Source organism: Schistocerca americana, chromosome 4, assembly GCF_021461395.2.
Source record: "Schistocerca americana isolate TAMUIC-IGC-003095 chromosome 4, iqSchAmer2.1, whole genome shotgun sequence".
NCBI lineage: Eukaryota > Metazoa > Arthropoda > Insecta > Orthoptera > Acrididae > Schistocerca > Schistocerca americana.
The window spans coordinates 830,973,823-830,987,286 of record NC_060122.1 but is presented as its reverse complement, the minus strand read 5'-3'; the positions used below and the strand labels follow the sequence as shown (position 1 = coordinate 830,987,286).

The following is a 13,464-nucleotide window of genomic DNA, read 5'->3' as shown; positions in this document are numbered from 1 at the left end:
GGATTCTCGTTAACGGGTGCACTGCACATTCTCACTCTTATTTCCGTCAGCAGCAATAATGACCATAGATGAAGCGTTTTCTACAGTCCTCAAAAAAGCAATGGGAAGCGACGAATTCCTTTGTAGTAAAGCTGTTGTCAACACGAAGTTTTGTATGTGCTAGGATTGTTCCTACCTTTCCATATATTCACTAGTGAAATCTGCGAATCTCTCAGCTACGCCAGCCTCAGATCGAATGGACACGATCCGCCTTCCTGTTCTAATCTTCACACAGCGCGAGCTGGCTCAGCTGTGCGACACTCGACTCGCGTTCTTGGAGGGCAGCTGTTCAAATACGCCTCTGGCCATCCGGACTCGATTTTTCCGTGGTTTCCACAAATAGTTGGCTGTGAAAGCCGGGATGGTCTTTTTCGCAGGACATCACAAGTTATTGTTCCCCATCTTCAATCCGAGTTTGTGCTCACTCTGTAATGATATTGTCGTCGACTCTCTAGGGTGTAGAAAAATTTCCGCTGTCAGTCACAATAAAAGATTATTTATTCGTCACACGACCGGTTTTGGGCTTGTGCCCAGCCTCAGGTGTTTATACATTCATGTAGCACTCCGCCTTCAGGTCACGAGTGGTCTACCGGGACCATCCGACCGCCGTGTCATCCCGGTTGGTTAGTTGGTTGTTTTGGGGAAGGAGACCAGACAGCGAGGTCATCGGCCTCATCGGATTAGGGAAGGACGGGGAAGGAAGTCGGCCGTGCCCTTTGAAAGGAACCATCCCGGCATTTGCCTGGAGCGATTTAGGGAAATCACGGAAAACCTAAATCAGGATGGCCGGACGCGGGATTGAACCGTCGTCCTCCCGAATGCGAGTCCAGTGTCCAACCACTGAACCACCTCGCTCGGTGTGTCATCCTGGGTGGAGGATGCGGATAGGAGGGGGGTGGGGTCAGCACACCGCTCTCCCGGTCGTAAGATGGTATTCTTGACCGAAGCCGCTACTATTCGGTCGAGTAGCTCCTCAATTCGCATCACGAGGCTGAGTGCACCCCGAAAAATGGCATCAGCGCGTGGCTGCCTGGACGGTCACCCATCAAAGTGCCGACCACGCGCGACATCGCTTAACTTCGGTGATCGCAGGGGAACCGGTATATCAACTGCGGCAAGGTCGTTGCCTTATACATTCATGTACATGTTTATATTGCTGGAGATCACTGTCTGAATACAAAGAAGATTATTTGCTGCTGACTAAACAGATACTAGTGGAACAACTGTAAGTGGCAAATCAGCATTTGTCGAGAATATATCTGTACATACATAAAGATAAAGTATCCTTTTTATAATTTCCACTCAGTTGCACATTTGTTACCATTTTTATGTCCATGTTTCACTTATTTAAATTTTAGCTGCATATTTCACTACTGTGTCGTGAACTCGTGATTTGCACGGTGTTTGCATCCAAACATGTACGTTATGGTCAAAGTACTCAGACACAGGTGGTGATAAGGTGTTGCTGATACAGAAACATGTAGGTTATGGTCAAAGACCTTAGACATGGGACGTGCAAGGTGTTGCACATGTAGAAACTTAAAGAGCTATTATAAATTGCGAAATTGTTTTCTCAATTTATAGTAGCTTTTTCAAAAATGGTAACTTAAAAAGTTATTATAAATTACGAAATTGTTTTCTCAATTTATATGTGTGCGACATCATTGCATTTCCCACGTCTAACTTATTTGACCATAACCTACATGTTTCTGTATGAGCAACATCTTTGCACCACCTGTTCTTTGAGCATAACGTACAAGTTTGATCGTAAACACATTGTAAATCACGAGTTCACGACACAATAGTGAAATATGCAGCTAAATTTAAAAAAAAAAGTGAAACATGGACGTAAAAATGGTGGTGGTGGTTAGTGTTTAACGTCCCTTCGACAGCGAGGTCATTAGAGACGGAGCGCAAGCTCGGGTTAGGGAAGGATTAGGAAGGAAATCGGCCGTGCCCTTTCAAAGGAACCATCCCGGCATTTGCCTGAAACGATTTAGGGAAATCACGGAAAACCTAAATCAGGATGGCCGGAGACGGGATTGAACCGTCGTCCTCCCGAATGCGAGTCCAGTGTGCTAACCACTGCGCCACCTCGCTCGGTCGTAAAAATGGTGCCAAATGTGCAACTGAGTGGCAAAACTGTCACCACAGCATAATTATAATAAGGATACTTCATCTTTATGTAAGTACAAATATATTTTCGACATATGCTGCCTTGCCATTTACAATTGTACCACTTGTATCTGTATAGTCACCAGCAAGTAATTTCTTTTGTACTGAAACAGCACTATGCAGCAATATAAACATGTACACGAATGTATAAACACCTGAGGAGGCCGGTCTTGTGACGAATAAATAATCTTTTATTAGTCACGGAGTTCGACAGCATCCACTATGGATAAAGTTCTTTTTTCCACTATTTAACCACATATTTAGTTTGTGTCTATACAGCCGTGACTGAACCACTGGCTATTGCAACAGCACAAAGTTAATGTGAAACATCTGTCACGCGCTCATCGCCTCGGATCTAACGGGTAGGCAGCCAGGCAGATAAAGTGCTTCCTACACGCTCTGCTTTGCGCAATTAATTCAGCCTTGGTGTCCGCTAATAGAAATCATTGCCTCGCATACGAGACACTGTTCTTTGTTTACTCTTGTAATGTGTACCACACTCTGTACGTTAGTTGCTGGTGTGACATCACGGCTACCTTCTAATGGACGGCATGCAATGTCCCTAGTCATAAGCAGTCCAGTATCCCCTCGGTGTTGACAACACAGCTGGTACGCCACTGTAAACTCCTCGCGAGGCACAGGAAACAGCGTTGTTAACATCTCGCTGCGCAGCGATCAGCGTCAGCCCTCTATTGCAACACATCGTCCTACTGTCTCCTTCAAGCGTGTGAGAATGCAAGGTCGACTATAAACGGTAGCTTTGATGTTCCCTTTGGGAAGGTAACTGCGAGCGAGACCGGCGATCGTAAAACGAGTCAGCGCGGCCACGGATGGATACTACAGCCCGCTAATCCCCTCTCGTGCTTCGTCCCATCTTTATCACTGTTTACTCGTTTCTGACCATATTTGACAAATGATGTGCCTTGTAGTGCCAGGTGGTAACGGGCGCGGCAACTACCTTTGACTGGATAAAGTGACAGATCTTAATAATACCGAAGAAGATAATCAACGCTCTTAAGACACAACCAGAATTACCAAATGATACACGTAAAAAAAACTAGCGGAGTCAACAGAAATAGTCGTTAAAATATCTGCATTTGGTCCTAGTTGCAAAAATATTATCAAGTGCTCATTACGGGTCACTTCGTTTTGTACAAATTAATTACGAAAAATGTTTATCTGCCGCTATTTCAACTACAAAAATATATCGAAAGACAGTTGGCTCTGAGCACTATGGGACTTAACATCTGTGGTCAACAGTCCCCTAGAACTTAGAACTACTTAAACCTAACTAACCTAAGGACATCAGCCGGCCGCGGTGGTCTAGCGGTTCTAGGCGCTCAGTCCGGAGCCGCGCGACTGCTACGGTCGCAGGTTCAAATCCTGCCTCGGGCATGGATGTGTGTGATGTCCTTAGGTTAGTTAGGTTTAAGTAGTTCTAAGTTCTAGGGGACTGATGACCATAGACGTTAAGTCCCATAGTGCTCAGAGCCATTTGAACCATTTTTTGAACCTAAGGACATCACACACATCCATGCCCGAGGCAGGATTCGAACCTGCGACCGTAGCGGTCACGCGGTTCCAGACTGAAGCGCCTAGAACCGCACGGCCACAAAGCCGCCGACACCAGAAGATCCTGAGGAAGATCCCAGCAGAGGGTCGAGACGTCGATCATTTTAGAAGAAACATGACGCGGCCTGATAACCCAGAAGATTTTAACTTTATTAACTTCAGTTTGTTTCTCCTGGCATCTACCAACAGGACAATGGAACGTGTCCCACAGCTCGCACTGTGCGTGCGCAGTTCGAAGAAAACCAAGGCCAGTTTAACGTACTCGCCTGGCCATCAAACTCAACGGATTTAAATCCAATCGAAAATCCGTGGGACCACCTCGATCTCTCTGTACGCGCCATGGCCACTCAACCGAGTAACCCAGCGCAGGTGGTTGCGGCCCTGGAGTCGGGATGGCTCCACATCCCTGCCGGTCCGTCCAGAAACTCAGTGACTCTCTTCCTGCACGTCTTAGAGCGGTGCGCGCTGGAAAAGGTGATTATTAGGCTCTTGAAAGATGGTTACGTTAATGTCACCGGACAGTGTATTTAATTGTCTGGAATATAAATTTCGACGTAGTTTCGGTTCATTTGAAATGTACTAACGTGTCCGTAGTGGAATCGGAAGCCGTGATCTCTGTTTACAAAGAGCGATGCCACAACGAGACATAGGTAGCTCGCAAGTGGCGTATTCGTAGCACGTAATGTAACAGGTATTTAGCTGCTGTCACTATTTTATATTTCTCATGCCGTTTTGAAACAAATCGTGACTCGATGTTAATTTGCATTGACTTGAAGTCAGCGTCTGTGAAGACAGTCGTAACTAGTGCTGAAACGGGGCAGTCCATAAGGTAGTGTTACGGAGATGGTAATGGAAGCGAAGCAAGTGTTGTCTTTGAAAGATATGCTATGTTTATCAAGAGATAAGTTTTTGAGTAAATTCAGAGCACCAGTACGTGAGAACAGTTACAAAACAGACTACGGTGTTGGAAGTGCGTACTTACCGAGCAGGATGTATCTGGTGGCGGGACGCGCTTGTACCGCTGTCGCGAGCAACAGCAGGCACGCCAGCGCTAATCGTCCCAACGTCGACGCCATGGCGCTGTCACCGTCACGGTGCCCTGCACACAGCAAGGTGGAACATGTTAGGCTCACCGTTGTATGCTGTCTTTGAATTCCTATTATCGTTACAAAACATTATTTTAAATGGCTCACCAAGAAACAAGGTAGGAAAGTTAAGAAGGAAAGATGGTATGTTAAGGTTTAAACCGACTCAGTCGCGTAGGACATGAATGGTGCAAGAAACTGGTCATGTCCCATTCTTTGCAATGGTTAGCCTGGAAACTGTGAAGAACATCTGAATCTCTCTCTCTCCTCTCGAATTCAAGATCAGTCGACGAAACGCCATTACTCTGTAAGGTTTCAGTTCGAGTTTGTGGACAGTTCTGCGAGTTAAAGCTACTGGCGCCCCAGTCTGCATAGGAAAAACAACCTGTGATCACCTGAACCTTAAGGAAGTGGGAACTAATAGTGGCGGAAATAGCGCTACGATTTTTTCGCATTTATTTCCGAGATCGCTTCTGATTCGCCTACCCGCAGTATGCTAAAACAGATATGCCAACCGAGTCGGAGGAATGGGCTGGAGCGTATGTGGGCAACGCAGTCAGCCCTGCAGCGCCACGTCGTACGTCAAACACCTTGTAGCATCTCTCTCGCACGGGCTGACAGAAAATCTTTGCCGAGATGTCGTGTTAACCAACCACAAATGCTCCCAATGAGTACGTTTTAGAAACCAGGAAAAATTAGGATTTTGTTAAAGTCTGGTGTCGTGAGAACACAAATATATGTTGTTTGCAACATTAGAATATTGTTCAATTTGTAAGTATATTTCGCGGCCGACTATTTCAAATAGCGGAGAGTTATGTTGTCAGCCAGCTAATTTGGTCCACTAGATAGTTCTGCAAGAGACATGACAGCCCAGAGAGGTGCGGTGCCGTCGAAATACCAGAGGCAGACCAACACCGCCGATACGGGACGACCCACAAGTGAAGACAAATGACAGCGGGGCTAGCCGTGCACTGCAGCCTAGAGCTCTCGCTCCATTTTCAAAAGTAGCCACACTCTCTTCTAACGGCACTTCTTAGATCAAGTAGAGTCATTCGTTCCACTTGTAAGAAAATGCAGAATTTGCCTGTTCCGAATTCATGAGCATCCACGCCCCTGTGTACATCATTAGTCGATCGCAATAGTGGTATTGCATGTGGAAGTTAGGGCGCTTCGATCTGTTTGACACAAGTTTTTGTTGTGATATTTCACGAGAATACGCTGAACCACTTGACAGTATAAGCACAACTGTTTTGAAATCATTCACAGTTCGATGTGTTTTCCTTGGTCATCACTTTACTAGTGTACTGTAACTTCGCCACGTATTTCCGATAACGGCCGCGAGAGTCCAAGTGTAGTAATGTCGTAGTCGGGTAGTACGCGATGTTTATTTCATGTCATGTTGTTGTTGTTGTTGTTGTTGCTGTTGCAGTCTTCAGTTCGAAGACTGGTTTTATGCAGCTCAGCACGGAAGTCCACCCTGTGCAAGCCTCTGAACGGTTACTGTAGCCTACATCCACCTGAGCCTGTTTTCTGTACTCTAGCTTTTGTCTCCCTCTACAACATCTATCTCCCACAATTCATTCTATAACTAAATTGATTCCGCGATGCCTCACAATGTGTCCTGTCTTCTTTCAGTTGTCCCATAAATTTATTTTCTCCCCAATCCGATTCAGTACCTACTCATTAATTATCCAACGTACCCATTTAATCTTAAGTATCCTTTTGTAGCACCAAAATTTAAATGCTTATATTCTCCATCTGTCTGAACAGTTTATCATCAAAGTTTCGCTCTGCAACTTCAAAACAGACTTCCCAACATTTGAAATTATTTTATTTGCTGTCCAGACACCGAAACTTCTACTTTTAGTGCCTCATTTCCTCATATAATTATGTCAGCGCCGCCTGATTTAATTATAAGACATTCCATTGACCTTGTTTCACTTTAATTGATTTTGTATTATAATTTATGGCATATCATTAACCCATTTTTTTACTAAATCATCCAGAAAGAAAGTTCTCTACAGCCTTACAAAGAATGAAACCATATTCGCATGATAATGTTTGTTAGCAACTGTTAACCTCCTCAAGACCGGTTCTGAAGTACTCTTTATTCCTTGCGATCAACTTTAATGTTCCAGTGGCATAGGAGTCGGCGGCGGGGAGTGAAATCGGCGTTAAGGTATCCGTCTGCACCTTTTCGTGAATGTAAACGTGCTTGATTCCAAGAAGTTCCTCAGGTGGCAGGAGAGACGGAACACCCCGGCAGCAAGATCAGAACTGTAAGATGGATGGCCAAAGGTTTTCCACTGCGACGCTTACAGAGATCGAGCATACCGTGTGAGGGCGTGCGTTCTCATGGATCAGCGCGACACCCGTACTGAGCATCCCGCACATGTTTCTTGCGGTTTGTTTCAGTTACAGGAGATGGGTAACTGTTGCGGGAAACCATGAAACAACGATTCTCGAGCGCACACTAGAGCGGCGAATCCACGACGCCGTAATCGGAAAGAAGCAGCCGTCTACTATTCATCACTTGCGTTTCCATAACCACCTGTAAATTGTGTCCATCAACAACGCCCTATTAGTATTGTTTGAGCGCAGATCTTTAAAGCAGCTGTTATAATTGTTGCTGCTTAGTTCTTTTAAGTCTTAAGGAACCACAATTACCGCGGGACTGCTACGGTCGCAGGTTCGAATCCTGCCTCGGGCATGGGCGTGTGTGATGTCCTTAGGTTAGTTAGGTTTAAGTAGTTCTAAGTTCTAGGGGACTTATGACCTAAGATGTTGAGTCCCATAGTGCTCAGAGCCATTTGAACCATTTGAACCACAATTTTCAGTATGCTTTAGAAGGGCACTCGAACTGTACACTAAACAGAAGTTTCGTTTATTCTGTGCGTCCAAAAACTTCATCACAGATACGACAAGCGACTGACAAGTGACAACAATTGCATGGATAAATAACTCAATGCATCTGTTACACATGTACTTCACACTTCTCGATATATGTCCTACTTTTTTTGTCGGTGGGTGGAACTTATTTTCTGTATAACCCATTTTCTAGCTTTTTCATTAGTTCAAAGCCCAGAAGCACTGGGGACCTATTTGGAAATGTTACTGTAACAGCCACTATATCGTGCCAACAGGAAATGGTATAAAATTTATCGACACGGAGAAAACCTTCTCTTGTAAACACGTTACATCACATCGATGTGTGATCAAGCTCGTAACCTTCCTAGATAGCAGAGGTCTTGTTTGCAAGCCAGAACAGGTTATAGTGTATCGAGGGTTGCAGAAAGTAAACACTGCTTGCGTAACTTGAGAGTTGGTCCTCATCCGGTCTACTTGCACCTGGAGGAGACTGGATCGCTTGCTGCCGTCTACTCTAAAGTCCTACTTTGCTGGAAACACTCTAGATATATTAAGGACGGTGCTACCATGTTGCTTCTTTACTGGGTCAACAAATGGGGAAACACAGAAATGATACAGCCCGTATATATATTATTGGGTTATATGATTTACGCAGTATGGTGTTAATTGTACCAATGACGGTCGTCCATAGTGCTATGATATTATATCTGAAGCTATAAAAGGAATGACACGGTGAACAGTCAGCAGTATTAACACACACGTATAGATATCTTTCTTATGGTGGTCTTGCAAAACCCTGTTCACAATCTTAGAAATATCAGATTTCAATGCTGGGCCATCAAAAAGTGTCAACGTGCGAACCATTTAATGAAAAATCATCGATATGGGCTTTTGGAGCCGAAGCCCCACTCGTGTACCCTTGATGACTGCACGACACAAAGCTTTAAGCCTCGCCTGTGCCCATCAATACCGACACTGGAGGAGTGGCCAGGCGGTTCTAGCCGCTACAGGTTAGTTAGGTTTAAGTAGTTCTGTTCTAAGGGACTGATGACCTCAGAAGTTAAGTCCAATAGTGCTCAGAGCCATTTGAACCGACATTGGACTGTTGATGATAGGAAACATGTTGCCTCATCGGACGAGTCTCGTTTTGAATTGTATCGAGTGGATTGACAGTATGGAGACAACCTCATGAATCCACGGACCCTCCTTGTAAGCACGGAACAGTTCAAGCTGGTGGAGGCTCTGTAATGGCCTGGGTCGCGTGCAGTTGGCGTGATATGGGACCCCTGATACGTCTAGATACGACTCTGACGGGTGACAGGTACGTAAGCTCCGGCCGGAGTGGCCGTGCGGTTGTAGGCGCTACAGTCTGGAGCCGAGCGACCGCTACGGTCGCAGGTTCGAATCCTGCCTCAGGCACTGATGTGTGTGATGTCCTTAGGTTAGTTAGGTTTAAGTAGTTCTAAGTTCTAGGGGACTGATGACCTCAGAAGTTAAGTCGCATAGCGCTCAGAGCCATTTAAGCCATTTTTTTAAAGTACGTAAGCATCCTCTCTGATTACCTGCATCGATTCGTATCCATTGTTCATTCCCACGGACTTGGGCAATCCCAGCAGGACAAAGCGACACCCCACATGGTTCAAATGGCTCTGAGCACTATGGGACTTAACCTCTGAGGTCATCAGTCGCTTAGAACTAATTAATCCTAACTAACCTAAGCACAGCACACACATTAATGCCCGAGGCAGGATTCGAACCTGCGACAGTAGCGGTCGCTCGGTTCCAGACTGTAGCGCCTAGAACCGCACGGCCACTCCGGCCGGCTCACCCAACACGTCCAGAATTGCTACAGAGTGTCTCCAGGAACACTCTTCTGAGATTAAACACTTCCACTGGCCACCAAACTCCCCAGACATGAACATTATTGAACATATCGGGGATGCCTTGCAACGTGCTGTTCAGAAGAGATCTCCCCCCCGTTGTACTGTTTATGGACAGGGGTTGCGGCACTGTTTGATAGCGTAAAGAAGGGGCACGTGTGACTGTCACGTGCAGAACAGAACTAAAGAACACTGTCGGACAGTTTCCCGCGACAGTTCGCCTTGACAACCTGCCGCGACCTCATTGGACTTCGGTAGTACGTGTCCGCAGAACTTAACCACTTACGAGCGTAATGTGTTAGCTCCACACCGTGGCAGTCCCGTAAAACTGTCCACATCACTTTGTCCGGCGATGGCTAGGTCTTCACCTCTCTCCACAGTGATGAACGGAGACGTCCCCACTGCTCGCTTTGCCTCTGTGTGTGGGCGTCATAGTGGTACGGCCAGCAGTCGTCAACAGTGAGTGGGCAGCTAAAGGGATCCTCTGTACTGGCCTATCACTGCTGCGACAGTTCCGCTGCTACCTCGGTTCGGGCACTTAACGTCGGGCGACATGTTCAAAGCTGATGCACGACTGACTTCACCTTTTTAAAGTATCAGCTCGATTGTGATACTCTGGTCTTCGAATTCCAGGGCTTGTACTTTCCTTGCGATCACGAGTTCTCCACGGAATAATGATCTGTCACTTCGTATCTGTCAATCAGACTTATCTGACCACACTGTAACCGATTTCTCCATACATGATGGCGCATTATGCCGCACATTTCCACCAGCTCAGAGTGGACTGTTGCAGTTCAGTTGCCCTTCAAATGCGGAAAGCGATTTATCTCGCAGTATTTAGCTTAATCAACGGGCCGTGCCGTTTCGTTAGGTTCCTGCTATGGTACTGCGGCATGGGGATTTCTGTGTGTACCAGGACTGCAGAAAATCACTTGCAAACAAATGTAAAATTATTCGCGCTCTTATAACTTTATGACTGCCTGTCTTTAGTAAGTAACACTCGATGAGCTGTCTGCACCTGTCACTGAAAATAGGGGCACAAGTATCTGCTCAAATGACGTTTTGTGGTAAAGGAAAATAAGTGTGCAGTAAATAGTGAGATTACATAAAAACGGAGTGAAAAGATGCAATCAACAGCTGTGGAAGAAGATATCTACAAAAAAAAAAAAAAAATACACAACAGGACGAAAAATGTAAGTACAGGTAAGTACAGTAACGTACATAACTAGCACCAAAGATAAAAAGTAGGCTTCAAAAATGCACAAATTTTTTTCATGACTAATTTGCATAAGACATGCTACAAAGCGACAATAAAGGGTACAAAAACCGATCTGTAAAAAAGCATTTTCTCTAGCAGTGTAATTTGCAGGTGAACTATCGAAAACTGACCAAAAACCCCGACTAAGTAGTTAGGGATTACAATTACGAATCATTTAAATTGGAACGATCGCACAGATAGTGTTTTGAGGGAAGAAAACCAAAGCCAATAATGGCACAAAGCTTAGAAGATGCAACAGATCTACTATAGAGACTGCTTACACTTCGCTTGTCCGTCCTCTTGGGCAGTACTGCTGTACAGTGTGCGATCCGTATCAGGTAGGATTGACGGGGGACACCGAAAAAAGTTCAAAGGACAGCAGCTCGTTTTGTATTATCGCGAAATAGGGGAGAGAGTGCCAGAGACATGATACAGGATTTGGGGTGGCAGTCATTACAACAAAGACGTATTTCTCTGCGGCAGAACTTTCTCATGGAATTTCAATCACCATATTTCTCCTCAGAGTGTGAAAAAACTTCGTTGGAGCATACCTATATAGGGAGAAACGATTACCATAATTTTGAACATAGCTGCTAAGGTTCAATGACCGTGTCAGAATTATATTAGAACAACTAATCCCTCGGTCACAAATGTTAAGTCAAAATTGACCAGGTTTCGACGCTACTATGAGCGTCGTTTTCAGAATTAAACTAACTGTTCTAAAACATAATAGGTATATAAGACATTACTAAACTAAAGTGTGTACTGACTGGAAAGAGATGTACTTACAAGTCACATTGCAAAAAAATCTTAGCCGGAAAGTTTGCAACCCGTGTTCACTCAGGTACGAGCAGCCCTTGGCGGCTCGCCATCTTATCTTATTTACAACTTTTCATGACGTCGCCTTTCCGGCTAAGATTTTTTTGGAATGTGACTTGTAAGTACATCTCTTTCCAGTCAGTACACACTTTAGTTTAGTAATGTCTTATATACCTATTATGTTTTAGAACAGTTAGTTTAATTCTGAAAACTGGTCAATTTTGACTTAATATTTGTGACCGAGCGCTTATTTGTTCTAAGATGATCACCATATTAAAAAGAGACAAATCAGAACTCACGCGGAAAGATTTAATGGTTCGTTTTTCCCGCACGCTGTTCGAAAGTGGAACAGTGGAGAAGTACTTTAAAAGTGGTTCGATAAACACTCTGGGAATCATCTACATGATTGCAGAGTAATCATGTAGATCTAGATGTAGATAAAAGATACACATGTTACAATTTTTAGGCGTACAGTAGATAAACGATTATAAAATTTGTATTATACTGTACAGAAATAAATTTGACGCACAGATGATGACTCATATGTGTCGAAACACGTCTGGGTGAAAAAAGAAACAGTGTTTTGCGCAAGGTGGAAAGTACCCAGAAATGTTAGTAACTATCTTCCGGTGCAGATACGGAAAGGTGTCCGGCAAGGTTGCGCACTATCCCCTGTTATCTTTAACGTATACATTGAAGAGGCGCTGAAAAAAGTAAGGGAAAATTCGCAGACAGGGGTAGTAATTCATGGCCAACGAATAGATATGATAAGATATGCCGATGATATAGCTGTCCTGGCTGAAAGTGAAGAAGGTCTTGTAGTCCTACTGAATAGAATGGATAAAGTTATGGGGGAAGAATATAATATGAGAATTAATAAAGCAAAAACAAAAGTAATGGCATGCGACAAAGAAGATCAAGTGAAAGTCCAAGTTCATGTAGGCAATGAACTGCTTGAACAAGTTGGTAAATTTACTTATCTGGGCAGTAATATTACCAGGGATGGAAGGAGCAAGGCAGAAGTGAGAAGTAGAATAGCTCAAGCAAAGGCTGCTTTTAACGAGAAGAAAAACATATTAACATCTAAGAGCATCAGCCTTGAAACCAGGAAAAGATTTTTGAAATCATATGTGTGGAGTGTGGCATGCTATGGGTGTGAAACATGGACTCTCGGGACAGAGGAACAGCAGAAGCTAATTTCTTTTGAAATGTGGTGCTATAGACGCATGCTCAAAATAAAATGGATCGACGAGGTCACAAACGAAGTGGTTCTGGAAAGAGCAGGTGAGAAGAGAAGCTTCTGGAGTTTCATTGTTAAAAGAAGAGTGCAATTTACAGGCCACCTATTAAGACATAAAGGACTCCTGAACACAATCATAGAGGGATATGTCGAGGGAAAAAGACCAAGAGGAAGACCACGACTGAGGTACATGGATCAAATCGTGAAAGATGTGGGATGTAACACCTATAAAGAAATGAAGAGAAGAGCTGAAAGACGCACAGAATGGAGACAAGCTGCCATTGTAGCTGTTGCAAACCAATCCTTGGATTGACCACTACAGAAGAAGAATCTTCCGGTAGTTACATCTCGGAACGCCGTTCCCCGTTAGTGCTCCGAACAGCTGGGCCTAGCGTTCTTCTCCACAGAGCCGACGGTCCTCATTCAGTAGTTTTTCGCGGGTGGTGTAGTCGACGTAGAGGTGGCGGTGAAGACGGCGGCTGGCCGCAGGTGTAGCGGCTGGCAGCACGTGTAGCGGCCGTCGCGCCA

The 13,464-nt window shown here is 44.7% G+C and overlaps 1 protein-coding gene across 3 annotated transcripts in view; it reads right to left on the bottom strand.

Moving 5' to 3' along the window:
• LOC124612364 (fibroblast growth factor receptor 3-like) overlaps positions 1–13,464 on the bottom strand; it is a 427,961-nt gene that overhangs the window by 167,335 nt on the left and 247,162 nt on the right. For all 3 annotated transcript variants that reach the window (XM_047140525.1, XM_047140523.1, XM_047140524.1), the window contains exon 2: positions 4,769–4,885. In XM_047140525.1, the coding sequence (XP_046996481.1) occupies positions 4,769–4,885 (117 nt within the window). The remainder of the gene's footprint in view (positions 1–4,768; positions 4,886–13,464) is intronic.